The sequence below is a fragment of the Dendrobates tinctorius genome, unplaced genomic scaffold (assembly GCF_039654945.1).
Source record: "Dendrobates tinctorius isolate UK_male_01 unplaced genomic scaffold, ASM3965494v1 ptg000062l, whole genome shotgun sequence".
NCBI lineage: Eukaryota > Metazoa > Chordata > Amphibia > Anura > Dendrobatidae > Dendrobates > Dendrobates tinctorius.
The window spans coordinates 13,045,688-13,064,049 of NW_027361730.1; the positions used below are offsets into that span (position 1 = coordinate 13,045,688).

Here is an 18,362-nt window from a genome sequence, read left to right on the forward strand (position 1 = left end):
CATGGGTTCAAATCCAACTAAAGGTTTTTTAGAAATATTGATGCTTTTTTGTGGTGACCTTATGATATAATTTCCTTTTCCTGTCTTCTGTACACATATCCTTGCTGTTTCTTACTGCAATGTAACGAGAGAGTCTCTGGACCAGTGCCGAAATGAGCAGCCCGTTTTACCCTGAATAAACCTGTCATTTCTATTCTGCCCATCTTCATAACTTATTCTAATATTCGTTAATCAGCAAAGCCATTGGGTATTGCAGAATAGCGTCTTGTAACAGCTCATCGTAGGTGGGGGGGGGGGGGGGGGGGGGGGGGGGCAGGAGTCGGACAACCTTAGGGGAGACCATCAATATATATTGACTTGAAAACCCCTCTAATTTTCATTTGTGTGTATAAATCACTCATAATATAGGGACATATTTAGAGATTACAGCATATTACCAATAGCCAAAAAAAAGAACCTTCTGAAACAAACCCAAAAGCTGCGGAGTCAGTGTGGCAAGAAACTGGAGTCTTGACACGGACATACAAACTTGAGCAGAATCCTAGTACAATTGAATTTGGCTTCAGATCTGGTTGGTTTTACTATGTATTTTTGTATAAATGGAAACTCAATGTTTTTACTGAAAGCCTCTATATTTTATACTCCGTGTACACACATACCGGCCCCGCTGAGGCCAAAATGATACTTCTGGATTCTGTTGAGTAAATGGAGGCTTATGGATGTTTCTTGCATATAGCCCTAAGCTTTCTCGGCACATATATCCAGCATAACCTAAGTTTGTATGTACTCTAATCCTCACTTAGATTAAAAAATTAGGTTTATGGAATAATTAGATTGTGGACAACTCTATGATGTAAATACACTCAAACATGTTTCAGATAACCCAAAACTGCATTGACAAAGTGGTCCTCTCAAAGCAGATGCCCAGTATGCATAATAGAAGGTGCAACTGCAAATATGTCACAGGCAATATGGTTGGTATAAGGAGTGGTCTTCTGAAAGAGGTGGACTATCAGACATGTTTCACTGTACAATGACCTACCTTTAAGCCATATTGGTTTAGAAGAGATTCTAGTGTATGGTCTCCTAGGAACACCATTGGGTAGAATTCTTCTGCAGGACGGCGGCGCCACCAGTTACTAGGAGTGTGCCTGACAAAAGGACAGAATAACAGATTGCCAATTGGGCATAATCTGAGTAACAAAGTGCAGACTCCAGAAACTGTTACAAAGGGAAACACTAAAAATAAGAGAATACTAAATGTGCAATCTGCACTACTTAACAGTTGTAGAAAGGTCAATCAATTTTCTTTTAAAACTAATTCTTGACATAATGTGAGTTTTAAATTGATCCTGCCTGCAGATGTTGGCCCCTTCCCACCTTTCTATAGCTACTTACTCAGGAACCAGCCTGGTGATGCACCCAGAAACAAACAGCAGTATTTCCTAGGATCGCTGATGTCAATTACTTTTTCTATTTGCACTACTCAAGAGTGTGAAGAGCTCCAAGCAAAATGTATTATTAGTGCAGCATCCTCTGCCGAAATACACAATGTGCCGAAGGAATCGAGTAACTGTTCAATCTCACAAGCCCTTCGTGAGACTGTAGGCAGTGGACGGTCAGGAGGCGCAGAGAGGCCACAAATATCAATAATGACAATGAAGAAAATGTCATTTGTCATCACAATACAAACTGCATAGATCTTAAATATTAGACCGGATGAGGCCGGTGTATTTACCCTGAAATTCCATGTCAGAAAGGCTTTGAGAGTTTTCTTAAAATGAGCATTTTAGGAGTACAGCTATTGCAGGATATATAGCCACTATGACACATTTTGAAAATCTAAGTACACCAGTGTCATCAGTTCTAAAATCCATTTAATAAGGTATGCAAATTATATTGCTAAATCTGGCGACATCCACTTCAAATAATACTACAGTAATTTGGTAAATAAAGGTATTTTGAGTAACAGCAATAAACCTATTCTTCTCTCCATACATGCAGTGAAGGCAGGGCAAACCAAATCCAGCTGACTGACATATTAGGAGGCACTCTCAACATCTTGGGTGTTGCAAGATGACCAAAATTTTAAGGTTACCCTGAATTTTAGGTACTTAAACCAAAGGAAACTAGTAGGGATTATACAGATGTCTAACTTTAAAACATAATAAACTGCTATACCATAAGTAATACTCACCCGGTCTGATCAATCTCTGTGTACCAGTACTTGTATAATTGTGCTCGGATATAAAGAGGAGGGTGCGAGTTGAAAGGGTATAGCAATTCATCATTCTGCACCAGACGGATCACTGGTAAAATAAAACATGATGTGTTACGCGCAGATCACACTTCAAAGTTCTTTTGAGTCACATTTCTGCTTTTTGATTGCAAAAATAGGGTCGAACGTTGCATAATTCAATCCGTTTTTTTTTTTGTTTTTTTAAAAAAAAAAAAAAAAAAAAAGACAGTTAATGAGATTTGCCAGCCTGCAGGCAGTTGAAGGAGTTCTACAGGCAGCACAGCTGGAGTGCAGAGATCAGACATCTTATGGCAGAGACCTGCCCTGTAACAGACAAAGCTTTTCTCTTGCCCAATTAGGGTGGTGTTTATTAGACAGTTTTGGGCAACCCTTACTGCAGTGACTACCCAACACTTCTAGGAGTGACCTTTATGGGTTATGTTAGGGACAGTCTGAGTGTCTGCTTATTATACAACTGGTGTACTCATATATGGCGCACCGTATATGAGATACATTTTGCAAATTTGCCCGACACTTCTTTAATAACTTTCACAGTCATTACCAATTTATGCAAAGAATTTTAATGACAATTATACAAGAAATGATCAATGTTGCTGCATACAGCTGTCGCTATGAATAATTAACCCCTTTGCGACATGCGCCGTCTAGTCGTTTCTCCCCCTTTGATGTGAAAAATGAGGATGAATGAACTCATGGAGATCAACATCCAACACTGCGGAGACACCATCACATGTTTCTCAACGCAGTGATTCTAGAGCAATGCCCCCATCCCTTATGGGAAATATGTAAAAACATGCAAAACACAAGCCGCGGAGACACCATCACGTTTCTCAACGCAAGCAATAACTAGCCAGGTCTTTCCCCGGGAAGGAACAACCACGGGAAGGGCAGTCTCCAATGAAGGAAACCACCTATGCCAAAACATGGTATCGATCCACAGACAGCTGTTTTGGGGTATTGCCGCTCATCAGTGTGGAGTAGGAAAGTGGCTAGTAGGAGCAATGCCTAGTAGAAGACTGTGAAAAATGAGGATGAATGAACTCATGGAGATCAACATCCAACACTGCGGAGACACCATCACGTTTCTCAACGCAGTGATTCTAGAGCAATGCCCCCATCCCTTTGATGTGGGCTCCGGCGGTGAGCCCACATCTTTCCTGGCACATGTCAGCTATTTTGAACAGCCGACATGTGCCCGGAACAGCCGCAGGTGGAATCGCGATCCACCTGCGATTACTGTTATGCTGTAATGTTTATTGCTTGTACAAGTCCCCTCTGAAATGTAAAGTGCTGTGGAATATGTCGGCGCTATAGAAATAAAATTATTATTTTTATTATTAACCCGTTAAATGCCACTGTCAAACTGACAGAGGCATTTAACATGCACTTCCTGTCACGTGATCGCGGGTCACCGGTAGGTTGGCATGACAACCAGAGGTCTCCCGCAGACCTCTATGGTTGTCAATGATGGATTGCTATGAGCAGCTTCTAGTCTCCCATTGAGACTATTGAAGCATGCCAAAAGTAAAGAAAAAAAAAAAAAGTAGAAAATGAAAAAGTTCAAATCGCCCCCCTTTCGCCGCATTTAAAATAAAACCATAAAATAAAAAAAAAAAAGACGAACATACACATATTTGGTATTGCCATGTTCAGAATCGACCAATCAATAAAAAAGGATTAACCCGATTGCTAAACGGTGTAGAGAAAAAAAATCAAAAAGCAAAAATCACGTTTGTGTGTGGTTTTTTTACGTTTTTTTGGTCGGCACAACATTGCATTAACATGCCATAACGGGCGATGAAAAGATCGTATCTGCACCAAAATAGTATCATTAAAAACGTCAGCTCGGTGCGCAAAAAATAAGCCCTCACCCAGCCCGAGATCACAAAAAATGAAGACGCTACGGGACTCGGAAAATGGCGCAAATTTTTTTTTTTAATAAAACTTTGGAATTGTTTTTTTTCCTCACAATTAAAAACGAACCTAGACATGTTTGCCTCGTATGAGCTCATAATGTCCTGGAGAATCATAATGGTAGGTCAGTTTTAGCTTTTGGTGAACATGGCAAAAAAAAAATCCAAACACAGTTGTGAAATTGCAGGTTTTTTTGCAATTTTGCTGCACTTGGAATTTTTTTCCCGTTTTTGAGTACATGACATGGTAAAACCAATGGCGTTGTTCAAAAGTATAACTTGTTCCGCAAAAGATAAGCCCTCACAAGGCCATATTGATGGAAAAAAAAAAAAAAAAAAGTTATTGCTCTGGGAAGAAGGGGAGTGGAAAAACAAATGCAAAAACGAAAATGGGCTGCGGCGCGAAAGGGTTAAAACAGGATTTTTTGGGTTGCTTACCGTAAAATCTGTTTCTCGGAGCCTTCATTGGGGGACACAGAGACCATGGGTGTATGCTGCTGCCACTAGGAGGCTGACACTATGCACAAAAAAAGGTTAGCTCCTCCTCCGCAGTGTACACCCCACCGACCGGCAGGAAGTTCCTCAGTTAGTGAGAAAGCAGTAGGAGAAGTAACAGAATAGATTGAAAGCAGAACAAACAACTCAACTGTAACAAACCGACAAACATAAGAACAGGAGTTGTAGAACATGGGAGGGTGCTGTGTCCCCCAATGAAGGCTCCGAGAAACAGATTTTACGGTAAGCAACCCAAAAAATCCTGTTTTCTCGTTCGCCTTATTGGGGGACACAGAGACCATGGGACGTCCCAAAGCAGTCCCTGGGGTGGGAAACAAACTTCCATCAGGCCAGTGGACTCGCCACCGCAGCCTGCAGAATCCTTCTACATAGGCTGGCGTCCGCCGAAGCGTAGGTGTGGACCCTGTAGAATTTCACAAAGGTGTGAACCGATGACCACGTTGCAGCATTGCAAAGCTGCAGCGCGGAAGCTCTGTGGCGCACCGCCCAGGAGGCACCCACCGCCCGGGTAGAGTGCGCTCTGATCCCTGGAGGGGCCACTCGATGCTTGACCCGGTATGCCTCCAAAATTGCCGATCTGATCCAGCGCGCAATAGTGGCCTTTGAGGCTGGGTGATGAACAGAGAGTCTGACTTCCGCAAGGAAGTCGTCCGGGCTAGATAGACTCTCAATGCCCTGACTAGGTCCAGCTTGTCCAAAGACCGCTCCCGAGGGTGAGCTGGGCTCGGGCAGAAGGATGGCAGAACAATGTCCTCATTGAGGTGAAACGAAGATACCACCTTCGGAAGAAAAGAGGGCGGAGGCCGCAGAACTACCTTGTCCTGATGAAGGACCAAAAAAGGAGAGCGGCAAGAAAGTACCGCTAATTCCGACACGCGCCGGATGGAGGTAATGGCCACTAGAAAGGCCACTTTCCAAGAAAGGAGGGAAAGGGAAACGTCCCTGAGAGGTTCAAAAGGAGGACCCTGCAGAACCTGAAGAACCAAATTAAGATCCCAAGGATCCACGGGAGCTCGGTACAGAGGAACCGTGTGAGCCACACCCTGGAGGAAGGTTTTGACCTGGGGCCGGGAGGCCAGCGTTTTCTGAAATAAAATGGACAGTGCCGAAACTTGACCCTTCAAGGAACTGAGAGCAAGCCCCGCATCCAGCCCTGCCTGAAGAAACGCCAGAATAGAAGGGAGCGAAAAAACCAAGGGCGCGATGTCATTGGCCTCACACCAGGAGAAATAGGCTTTCCAAGTACGGTAATAGATCTTCGAAGAAAAAGGCTTTCTGGCGCGGATCATGGTATGAATTACCCGATCAGAGAATCCTGCCCGTCTCAAAACCTCGGTCTCAACAGCCACGCCGTTAAATTGAGCGACCGAGAATTGGGGTGGCAAATCGGGCCTTGAGACAGCAGATCTGCCCGTCGGGAAGCTTCCAGGGGGCGTCCGCGAGAAGGTTGACAATGTCTGCGAATCAAGACCTTCTGGGCCAATTCGGGGCGATGAGGATGACTGGAATCCCCTCTGCTTTGATTTTCTTCAACAACTTGGGAAGAAGAGGCAGAGGAGGGAACAGGTAGGGGAGCACGAACTGTGACCAAGGGACGGCCAGAGCGTCGGCGCCCACTGCCAGAGGGTCCCGAGACCTGGACACGAATTGTGGTACTTTCCTGTTGAGGCGAGATGCCATGAGGTCTACATCCGGGGTTCCCCACCGACGGCAGAGCAGATGAAACACCTCCGGATGTAGGGACCATTACCCTGCCGCGAGACCCTCGCGGCTGAGGAAATCGGCGGCCCAGTTGTCCACGCCGGGAATGTGAACCGCGGAAATCGTTGGAACAAAGGTCTCTGCCCATTGAAGAATTCTGGACACTTCCGCCAGGGCTGAGACACTCCGTGTCCCCCCTTGGCGGTTGATATACGCCACTGCTGTGGCATTGTCTGAATCCTGACAGGCAGGCCCTTGAGGCGCCTTTCCCAGTGGACGAGAGCTAGATGGATCGCCCGTATCTCTAGGACATTGATCTGCAGAGCTGATTCCTGAGTCGACCATCGACCCTGAACAGTGTGATTGCGGAACACTGCACCCCAGCCGATGAGGCTGGCGTCCGTAGTGACAATCTGCCAGTGAACGGGAAAAGACCGCCCCAAGAGAATGAGGGGAGACGTCAACCACCAGTTGAGAGACCGCCTGATCCGGCAGGAAAGGCGAACCGGACGATCCAGAGACAGAGCTGACCTGTTCCACCTGGACAAAATGGCCTGCTGGAGTGGCCTGGCGTGAAATTGGGCAAAGGGAACTGCCTCTATCGCCGCCACCATCTTCCCCAGGACCCTCATGGCTGACCTGAGGGATGGAAATCGTTTGATCTGTAATGATCGCACGCCCTGCTGCAGGGAAAGAATCTTGTCTTGTGGGAGAAATACCCTTGACCGATGAGTGTCGAACAGAAGGCCCAGAAACACAAGGCGTTGAGTAGGGACCAGACAGGACTTTTCCCGGTTGACGATCCACCCAAAACTGGACAGGGTGTTTAGAACGATCGCCACACTTAGGCGGGCCTGTTGAAAGGAGGGGGCCTTGATCAGGATATCGTCGAGGTAAGGAAAAAGAACGAGACCTCTGATCCTCAAGAAGGCCATCAACGCCGCCATAATCTTCGTGAAGACTCTGGGAGCGGCGGCGAGCCCGAAAGGAAGCGCGACGAACTGGTAATGTTCGTGAAGAATCGCAAACCGCAGGAACTTCTGATGTCCGGGAAATATGGGCACATGTAGATAGGCATCTTGGATGTCTATGGAACCCATGAATTCCTGCTCCTCCATGGAAGCAATTACCGAGCGAACTGACTCCATCCGGAAGTGGCGAAGGCGAACTCTCTTGTTGAGTAACTTGAGATCCAAGATGGGTCGAACTGTCCCGTCCTTTTTCGGCACCACAAACAGGTTTGAATAAAACCCTGTGAAGCGTTCCGATTCGGGAACGGGCACAATCACCCTGGAACTGAGAAGAGAGGCGATGGCCGAACCGAACCCCGGGACCAAGGCCGGATCCCTCGGCGGACGGGATTGTAAGAAACGATCCCGTGGAAGAGAAATGAACTCTATTTTGTATCCTGTTGATACAACCTCTCTGACCCAAGCGTCCTCTACTGAGGCGAGCCAGACGTCGCTGAAGAAGAGAAGTCGACCTCCCAATTGGAAGGGACCCACGGGAGACCGATGGTAGTCATGCGGACGTAGACCGTCCAGATCTAGATCTGGACGGTCTTCCCTGGAAAGAGTGGGACCGCCAGGACGGAGTGGGCCTGAAGGAAACCTTCTTTCTTTCCTGACGTGCCTGTGGCCTTTGCTGGTTGGAAGGGTTTTCCGCCGTATTGAAACAGCGGAAAGTCCGACAGGGACGAAACTGACGCCTTGGAGGAGGTCTGCGAGGCTTGGAGGGGAGAAGAGAACTCGTACCTCCAGTAGCGTCCTTAATAATCTGATCCAATTGTGATCCGAAGAGACGCACTCCCTGAAAAGGCAGATTGGTCAGAGACTTTTTAGAGGACAAGTCCGCCTGCCAGGCTTTGAGCCAAATTGTACGTCGGATTGCCACGATGTTACTTGACGCCTGAACTGCGCAAGATGCGGCATCCAAGGAGGCAGAAAGCAGATAATCCCCCGCATGGGAAATCTGATTGGCGAGATCGGCCAAATGCTCTGGTCGTGCCTTATCCAGAATGCCCTGCCGAAGGTCATCTGCCCAAGTGGATATGGCCTTTGCTGCCCAAGAAGAAACAAAGACTGGACATACCGCTGCTAATGCCGCTTCGAAGGCAGATTTTGCTAGAGATTCTATGATCCTATCATTAGAATCTTTTAGCGACGCCACACCTGACAGCGGAAGGACCGTATTATTAGAAAGTCTGGACACGGGAGGGTCCACCGAGGGAGAAGCGGCCCAGTTGTCCGTGAGCTCTTTAGCAAACGGGTACAGCACGCCGAGACGCTTTCCTCCTTGAAAGCGTCTGGTCGGATCTTCTCTCTCCTTTGTAAAAATCTTTCCAAACTCAGAATGGAAGGGAAACACCCTGGATGGTGTTTCCGCCCGTCTGGACGAAACCTCCTGATCTGAGGATTTCGCAGGGGCGTCAGCGATGTCAAAGGTATGGTGAATCGCGGCAATGAGGTTTTGCACCGTAACCTTCATGTTCGCATCCTGGTCCGAATCCAGCTCTAAGACCCCTTCCGATTCCGAAAGCGCTTTGCCTGACTCGGGGGAGGAGGCCCGAGAGGGAGACTGCTGGGGACTATGGGGTGAGGTAGGACGAGGGGATGACTCCGCCTGGAGGTCCTGCCTGGGCCTCTTGCGACTACCGCTGGCTGGGTCAGATGGGACGTCCTGAGACGTGCTGGGTCCCGCCGAAGCTCCCAAGGGCAACTTGTCCAGAACGGCTACTAGGGACTGAGACACCTTGGTGAGGTCTGCCACTGACTGTGATTAAGAGGAGGCCCAACCCGGCATGGGGGGCTCACTCGCCCCTGGGGCTATGGATGGCTCCTGAGCGGCGTCGGGCTGGACACAGAGCGGGTACGATCAGACTTAGCGTTGGACATAGTGAAAAGAGAGGCAGTGCCGGCCGGTTGGGGGACAGAAGGCAGAGAAGGGTGTCAGTCTGCAGGTGCAGAGCTACTCACGGTCCGGTGTCCCCAAGGGCGACGCTCTCTGATCTGGCTGCAGGATGAGGCCAGGCCAATCCGGCTGAAAAAAAGGCCCAGCGACCGAAATCCGGCATGGAATGAGGTCCGGCTGGCAGGCTGAGAAGATGGCGACCACCAGGGAAAGGGCGCGCTGCCAGAGGGAGAAGAAGGGCGGAGCTCGCCGCAGAGATCCCCTTAGCACCGCCCGCTGTCCAATAGCAGGCTGGTGTGAGGCAAGGGGGCTGGGAAGGCCTAGGACGGGCGGGAGAGAAGCCCGCTTAGAAGAAAGGGGCAGGGGGCGTGGCCGCGACGCAGCGGTAGGCCCGAGATGAAGCCGGGGCCTAAATTAATAGCGCCGGCCGCCTGTCAGCAGGGGGTCGGCGCGGAAGATGCGCCGCAACACCGGGCCGCAACCCCGGGCCGCGTCCCTGCTTCCCACAGCCCGACCCCTGTATACAACTGCCGGGATGAAGAAGAAACGGGGGGGGGGGGCGCAGAACAAGGCCCGAAAGAAAAGGGGGCCTTCATGGATGCGGCGACCGTGGGGAGAAGCGGGCGCGCAGGCCCTACCGTGGTCCCCTGGCGACCGCCTTAGGATGAAAACGCCGGGGGACCGCTAGACCGCATACTCACCCAGGCCGGGGGCCACAATAAAAGGTACCTGAGAATCCCACGCTGTCTGTCGTCTTTATGGAATCCACGCCTCGTCCAACCGTCAGGCTCTGGTAGGCGAGATGGTGGGAGGCGGGGGGCAAGGACCGTCCGTATAGCTGGCACGCACCTGTGCGAGGCTCCTGGTCCTGCCGCGGAGACCTATGAGGATACGGGGTGGCAGTACACGCCGTACTCATAGTCTCTTTGTGGGAGTACGGATGTGACTGTTCACTCCGTATCCCTCCGAAACCTGTAAAGGAACGACGCACGACGAGGTAGATAGGGGTCTAATAAAAGACCCGTGTCCACCTCCTACTGACACTAAGCTAAACTGAGGAACTTCCTGCCGGTCCGTGGGGTGTACACTGCGGAGGAGGAGCTAACCTTTTTTTGTGCATAGTGTCAGCCTCCTAGTGGCAGCAGCATACACCCATTGTCTCTGTGTCCCCCAATAAGGCGAACGAGAAAGGATTTATTCAAAAATTCATAGATCTCACCATACCCATTTCCCATTAGCTCTTAAAAAGAAATTATCACCAAGTCAAAAGTGGCCATTTTTCCACTTACAGTATTTTATTCCCACTGTTCAACTGGTTATTCCAGTTGTTTATACATCCATGTTACGGTTCCAGGGATATGGGCCTTTCTATTTAGTGCCATTTTTTTGGGTCCTTACAATGGGGCGTGGCTCACAGGATCCTCTGGGGCGTATCTTTAGGCTGCTCTGCATAATTACTAATTAATTTCTATATCTCACCATCTTTGTTTCCTTGGAGAAGACGATAAACAAAACTGGTGAACCATGGACTCTGTGTGTGATGGCCAAGAGCAGCAAACCACATCTGCCAGTCAAGCCGAGGTTGATGAGGTGTGATTATTGGGGGAGGCGCACTAACATTTCCAGGCTTATACATAAACTCGATTTCCTAATAAGAACACAGAAAAATATGTGTGAAATAACAACGGCCAGCAGAAGCAAAGCTATGAAATCAGCAGCATTTCAGATATAAATTAGTGTGTATTTTTATGTACGAATTTCTAAATAGTCTAGCAGCAGACAAAAAAGTACAAAAAAAGAAAAGTAAATTTAAAAAAGTTAAAACCCCACCAGTTTCCCCCACAAAAAAAGAAACATAATATTTACGGTCCAAGTCTGTTTATCATAACTTCCTTCGACCACCACCTCTGGGCGGCCTCCCACCCCTGTCATTCGTCTGAACAAGCCATAGGAATTCACAAGCTGGTATTCATCCACTGCTTTAAACATCCGATGCAATGATGGCCAAAGTTGACCATTCGATTCAACTTCAATGTATGTATAAGGTACCTACAAACACAAAAATAATAGTGAAATAGTAAAACTGTAGAAATTAAAAGAAAGAAATTGCAACTTAAAAATGTAAAAATATAATAAATTCAAAGTCTGCATTTCACCGGTTCCACTAGATTTTTCCTCTCAAAATCTGTAAACTGGCGGAGGCAGATTTGTGTTTTGTTTCACATGCAGTTTTGAAGTGTTTTACTATTAGTGATCACAAATCTAAAGCAAATACATAGACGTTTAAAAACTCTTAGGCCGCAATTCACCAAAGGTTTTACGCTAGAATCCTGGTGTAAAAATATTTGAAAAACTGCAAAATTTTGGAGCAAATCAAAGCTGTGCTGACATTTTGGTGGTCTCATGCCATCTTCGCCCAGCTCTAATAAAGTTGACGGTGCTGAGGCATGGCAACCCTTGCTTGTCTAATGTATGACGAGCTGTGGTGCTCTTTATGCCACACATCTTACTCCAGTCCCTAACTGTGGTTAGTGGTGAGGCGCATGACACTTTTCAGACATGCTAGATTCACTCCAGAGCTCCTCATCAAGAACGGCGTGAAAAAAGCCGGTGTTGATGAAATCGGGGCTTCAAATAATGTAAAAAAAAAAAAAAAAAGTCCTAATAATTGCAATACTTATGCTGTGACTTCTAGTGGCCATAGATAACTGGTTTTATTACACATGAGCAATCTTTTGAAATTGACAGCTTTGCTAAACTTCTCCAAAACATTTGATTTGTGGCAAATCGGAAGTCTTTCAATTGCCCTGAAAAAGGCATGTTCTCCTAAGACTATATCCTACTCACTTCAAGCTCACTTAACACAAAACAGCTCCTCCATTCCCAGCCTTGGCTTTTATACAGGCATGATAGTCCCTCCTGAATGGCTTTGCTATACCATGTGATGTAACAGCTACAAGGAACTATGGGGAAAGCCCGAGGTGATGGGAGCCTTTTTTGGCCTTAGCAAACTTCTGGAATGTGTAAAATGTTGGTGACCATTTTAGACTATTTGCGCAAATTGAAACTGCAAATTGTTCAAAGTCGCCAGGTTTGAATTCCTAAAAATTCATTTAGCATTGAATGGATTTCATCATCTCTAGTTTTTACACGTCTTTAAAAAGATTTATGGGATGAGAGGAATTGTGAGAGACATTACATTTTACTAAGGTTTGTGGCAAATTTTTTTATGTACACTGAGACAACAATAATAGGAAAGACAATAAAAAATATATAATTATATATAGATATAAAACTCACAGAAGAAACAGGTAGGATTGAGAAGTAAAACTCACCAGGCTGATTGCAAACATTCCTACTGCAGCAACCGAGAAAACAGCCCACTGTATTGTAGACAAAAGCTTCCAGAAAAATCCACGCACAGACGCGCTCCTGAGAAGACACAGTAATATATTTCATTTATAACATATATCAATTAATGAATATATTTTCTGACACTTTGTGTTTTGCACCTATTAGATGAGTGGGCAGTCTGCCGCCTTTTGGTACACACAGAAGGAAGCCTTTTTCTAGCCAAACTACTTGTGCTAGCTTTATCTCCAAAACAAATCCTGATTGTAATTTCATTGCTGTGTGCTCTGAGTACCAAGACCGTGGGACACCAAGGACTTCTTTGAAGTTTTGACTACAAATTCTGTAGTAGTCACAGTGGTCTCAGCGCTGAAATCTCATCTTCCAAGATCTTGGTGCCAAGATCTCCAACTGCGCATGCGCCGACCCCTGACGGCCATTTTCCCGGAGTACACTGCATAGGAAACAATGAACTGCGGGGGCTCTGGCCTTACACAAAATATTGGCAGAGCCCCAGCAACAGCGCTGGACACCCTAGCCTCAACGCCGGACACCCCCTCAACCCAGCCTGCAGTAACGGTATCGGTAAGGTATATCCGCATTATAAGACGCACCCCCATTTCCCCCCCAAATTTTGGGGAAAAAAAGTGCGTCCTATAATCGAAAAATACGGCAATTCACCGCTTCCCTGTTTTTAGGTGAAATGACGTCGCAAGTACAGTACATGATCAGTGCAATCAATTATTACGCACTGTAAAAAAAAAAGGGGGAAGTGGCGCCAGGTTTGAGCGGCAGTGGAGTAAAAGTACGGTAATTACATTTATTTGTATTGGACAGAGCTATGGAGCATAACATTTAATAGTGGACAACCCCTTTATAAAGGGTAAAAAAAAAACACAACAGGATTTTTGGGTTGCTTACCGTAAAATCTGTTTCTCGGAGCCTTCATTGGGGGACACAGAGACCATGGGTGTATGCTGCTGCCACTAGGAGGCTGACACTATGCAAAAAAAGGTTAGCTCCTCCTCCGCAGTGTACACCCCACCGACCGGCAGAGATTTCCTCAGTTAGTGAGAAAGCAGTAGGAGAAGTAACAGAATAGATTGAAAACAGAATAAACAACTCAACTGTAACCATTCAACCAAAGTAAGAACAGGAGCTGTAGAACATGGGAGGGTGCTGTGTCCCCCAATGAAGGCTCCGAGAAACAGATTTTACGGTAAGCAACCCAAAAATCCTGTTTTCTCGTTCGCCTTATTGGGGGACACAGAGACCATGGGACGTCCAAAAGCAGTCTCTGGGGTGGGAAACAAACTTCCATCAGGCCAGCGGACGGTGGGAAACAAACTTCCATCAGACCAGCGGACTCACCACCGCGGCCTGCAGAATCCTTCTACCTAGGCTGGCGTCCGCCGAAGCGTAGGTGTGGATTCTGTAGAATTTCACAAACGTGTGAACCGATGACCATGTTGCAGCTTTGCAAAGCTGCAGCGCGCGGAAGCTCTGTGGCGTACCGCCCAGGAGGCACCCACCGCCCGAGTAGAGTGGGCCCTGATCCCCGGAGGGGCTCCGCGACGCTTAACTCGGTAGGCTTCCAAAATTGCCGATCTGATCCAGCGAGCAATAATGGCCTTTGACGCCGGGAGACCTTTCCGCGCCCCATCTGGAATAATGAAAAGATACTCTGTCTTTCGCAAGGAAGCCATTCTAGACAGATAGACTCTTATTGTCCTAACCAGGTCCAGCTTGTTCAAAGACCGCTCTCGGGGATGAGTTGAACTCGGACAGAAGGATGGTAGCACGATATCCTCATTGAGGTGAAACGAGGACACCACCTTCGGAAGGAAGGAGGGCGGAGGCCGCAGAACTACGTTATCCTGGTGAAGCACCAGAAAGGGAGAGCGGCAAGAAAAAGCTGCCAATTCCGACACGCGCCGGACGGAGGTGATGGCCACCAGAAAGGCCACCTTCCAAGAAAGAAGAGAAAGGGAAACTTCCCTGAGAGGTTCAAAGGGAGAACCTTGCAGAACCTCAAGAACCAGATTAAGATCCCATGGATCCACGGGCACCCTGTTCGGCGGAACCGTGTGAGCCACGCCCTGAAGAAAGGTCTTGACTTGAGGACGGGAAGCCAACGTTCTCTGACAGAAAATGGACAGCGCCGAAACTTGCTCCTTCAAGGAACTGAGGGCAAGCCCCGCTTCCAATCCTGCCTGGAGAAAGGCTAGGACTGAAGGGAGCGAAAAGTACATGGGCGCGATGTCATTGGTCTCACACCAAGTGAAATAGGCCTTCCAAGTACGGTAGTAGATCTTGGAAGATGATGGCTTTCTGGCTCGGATCATGGTCTGAATTACTTGGTCGGAAAATCCAGCTCGGTTCAAAACCTCGGTCTCAACAGCCACGCCGTTAAATTGAGCGGCCGAGAATTGGGGTGGAAAATCGGACCTTGGCACAGCAGATCTGCTCTGTCCGGAAGCTTCCAGGGAGCGTCCGCGAGAAGATTGACAATGTCCGCGAACCAAGACCTTCTGGGCCAATTCGGGGCGATGAGAATGACTGGAATTCCTTCTGCCTTGATCTTCCTCAACAGCTTGGGAAGAAGAGGCAGAGGAGGGAACAGGTAGGGAAGATCGAACTGGGACCAAGGAACGGCCAGGGCGTCGGCGCCCACTGCCAGAGGGTCCCGAGACCTGGACACGAATTGTGGGACTTTCCTGTTGAGGCGAGACGCCATGAGATCTACATCCGGGGTTCCCCACCGAAGGCAGAGCCGATGAAACACCTCCGGATGTAGGGACCACTCTCCTGCCGCGAGACCCTCGTGGCTGAGAAAATCGGCGGCCCAGTTGTCTACGCCGGGGATGTGGACCGCGGAAATTGTCGGAACGGAAATCTCCGCCCAAAGAAGAATTTTGGACACCTCCACCAGGGCTGAGACACTCAGTGTTCCCCCTTGGCGGTTGACATATGCCACCGCTGTGGCATTGTCTGTCTGAACCCGAACAGGCAGTCCCTTGAGAAGCCTCTCCCAGTGAACGAGAGCAGATGGATCGCTCGAATCTCTAGAACGTTGATCGGTAGTGCTGATTCCCGATCCGACCATCGACCCTGAACAGTGTGATTGCGGAACACTGCACCCCAGCCGAGGAGACTGGCATCTGTGGTTACTATCTGCCAGTGAATGGGAAGGAAGGATCAACCCGATAGGATGAGAGGTGACGTCGACCATCAGTTGAGAGACCGCTTGATCCGGCATGAAAGATGGACAGGGCGATCCAGGTACAGAGGCGACCTGTTCCATCTCGACAGAATGGCCTGCTGGAGAGGTCTGGCGTGAAATTGGGCAAAGGGAACCGCCTCTATCTCCGCCACCATCTTTCCCAGGACCCTCATGGCTGTACGGAGGGACGGGGATCGTGTGATCTGCAGCGATCGTACCTCCTGCTGCAGGGAAAGGATCTTCTCTTGAGGGAGAAAGACCCTTGACCGACGAGTGTCGAACAGTAGGCCTAAAAAGACCAAACGTTGGGTAGGAACCAGACAGGACTTTCTCCTGTTGACGATCCACCTGAAATTGGAAAGTGTCCAGGACGATTAACAAACTTTGGTGAGCCTGTTGAAATGAGGGAGCTTTGATCAGAATATCGTCGAGGTACGGAAAAAGAGCGAGACCTCTGACTCTCAACAAAGCCATCAACGCAGCCATGATCTTCGTGAAGACTCTGGGAGCGGTGGCGAGACCGAAGGGCAGTGCGACGAATTGGTAATGGTGCTGCCGAATCGCAAAACGCAGAAACTTCTGATGTCCGGAGAAGATTGGAACATGTAAATAGGCATCTTGGATGTCTATTGAGCACATGAATTCCTGCTCCTCCATGGAAGCGATGACCGAGCGAAGCGACTCCATTCGGAAGTGGCGAAGGCGGACTCTCTTGTTGAGCAGCTTGAGATCCAAGATGGGACGAACTGCGCCGTCTTTTTTCGGCACTACAAAACAGGTTCGAATAAAACCCTGAGAAGCGCTCCGATTCGGGAACTGGCACAATCACTCCAGAACTGAGAAGAGAGGCGATAGCCGTAGAGAACCCCGGGATCAAGGCTGGATCTTTTGGAGGCCGGGATTCGAAGAAACGATCCCGTGGAAGAGAGACGAACTCTATCTTGTATCCTGAGGATAAGACCTCCCTGACCCAAGCGTCCTCTACGGAGGCCAGCCAAACTTCTCTGAAGAAAAGAAGTCGACCTCCCAATTGGAAGGGCCCCTCGGGTGCCCGACGATAGTCATGCTGATGTAGACCGTCCAGATCTAGATCTGGACGGTCTGCCCTGGGAAGAGTTTGATCGCCAGGAAGGAGTGGGTGTGAAAGAAACTTTCTTCCTATCCTGGCGTGCCTGCGGTCTCTGTTGATTGGAGGAGTTGTCCGCCGTATTGAAACGGCGGAAAGTCCGAAAGGGACGAAACTGACGCCTTAGTGGAGGTCTGCGAGGCTTGACTGAGGGAGGAGTGAACTCGTGCCTCCGGTGGCGTCCTTAATAATCTGGTCCAATTGGGACCCAAAAAGGCGCACCCCTTGGAAAGGCAGGTTAGTGAGGGACTTTTTAGAAGACAAGTACGCTTGCCAGGCCTTTAGCCAAATCGAATTGCAACTACGTTGCTTGACGCCTGAACTGCGCAGGATGCTGCATCCAAGGAAGCGGAAAGAAGATAGTCCCCCCGCATGGGAGATCTGATTGGCGAGATCGGCCAAACGCTCCGGTTGCGCCTTATCTAGGATGCCCTGACGGAGGTAGTCTGCCCACATCGCTATGGCTTTTGCTGCCCAGGATGAAGCAAAGATTGGACATACCGCCGCTGAAGCCGCTTCGAAAGCAGACTTTGCCAGGGATTCTATAATCCTGTCATTAGAATCTTTTAGGGACGCCACGCCTGAAAGCGGGAGAACCGTGTTAGGCCTCTTTCACACTTCAGTTTTTTGCATCAGTTATAATGCGCCAAAAAGGCGGACAAGCGGATCCGTTCTCAACTGATGTGAACGGATGGCATAGGATCCGTTTTCAGACGGATCCTGAAAATGAAGAAATTTAAAGGAATCGCTGGCCGGGAAGAGGAGAGAGAGAGAGAGAGAGAGAGAGAGAGAAAGAAAGAGAGAGAGAGAAAGAAAGAGAGAGAGAGAAAGAAAGAGAGAGAGAGAAAGAAAGAGAGAGAGAGAAAGAAAGAGAGAGAGAGAAAGAAAGAGAGAGAGAGAAAGAAAGAGAGAGAGAGAAAGAAAGAGAGAGAGAGAAAGAAAGAGAGAGAGAGAAAGAAAGAGAGAGAGAGAAAGAAAGAGAGAGAGAGAAAGAAAGAGAGAGAGAGAAAGAAAGAGAGAGAGAGAAAGAAAGAGAGAGAGAGAAAGAAAGAGAGAGAGAGAAAGAAAGAGAGAGAGAGAAAGAAAGAGAGAGAGAGAAAGAAAGAGAGAGAGAAAGAAAGAGAGAGAGAGAGAGAGAGAGAGAGAGAGAGAATTTTTTTTTTTTTTTGTCCGGCACCTAGAAAGAAATTCGGGTTAAATCAGTGTTTGCAGGATCCGCCAGAGAAAAAAACGTTACAAGCTCCGTTTTGAAATTTTTGAGGATGGTGACGGACAGCAACTTTTGGCGGATCCTCACAAAAAACGGATGCAACGGACAGCAATCCGTCACAATCCGCCATTAATGCAAGTCAATGGGAAAAA

General features: G+C 48.3%; 1 protein-coding gene across 1 annotated transcript in view; it reads right to left on the reverse strand.

Moving 5' to 3' along the window:
* LMF2 (lipase maturation factor 2) overlaps positions 1-18,362 on the reverse strand; it is an 89,265-nt gene that overhangs the window by 13,266 nt on the left and 57,637 nt on the right. Inside the window, exons 9-13 of the mRNA XM_073579284.1 lie at positions 12,636-12,732; positions 11,167-11,349; positions 10,780-10,948; positions 2,198-2,309; positions 1,043-1,151 (exon numbers count right to left, since the gene is read on the reverse strand). Of these exons, the coding sequence (XP_073435385.1) occupies positions 1,043-1,151; positions 2,198-2,309; positions 10,780-10,948; positions 11,167-11,349; positions 12,636-12,732 (670 nt within the window). The remainder of the gene's footprint in view (positions 1-1,042; positions 1,152-2,197; positions 2,310-10,779; positions 10,949-11,166; positions 11,350-12,635; positions 12,733-18,362) is intronic.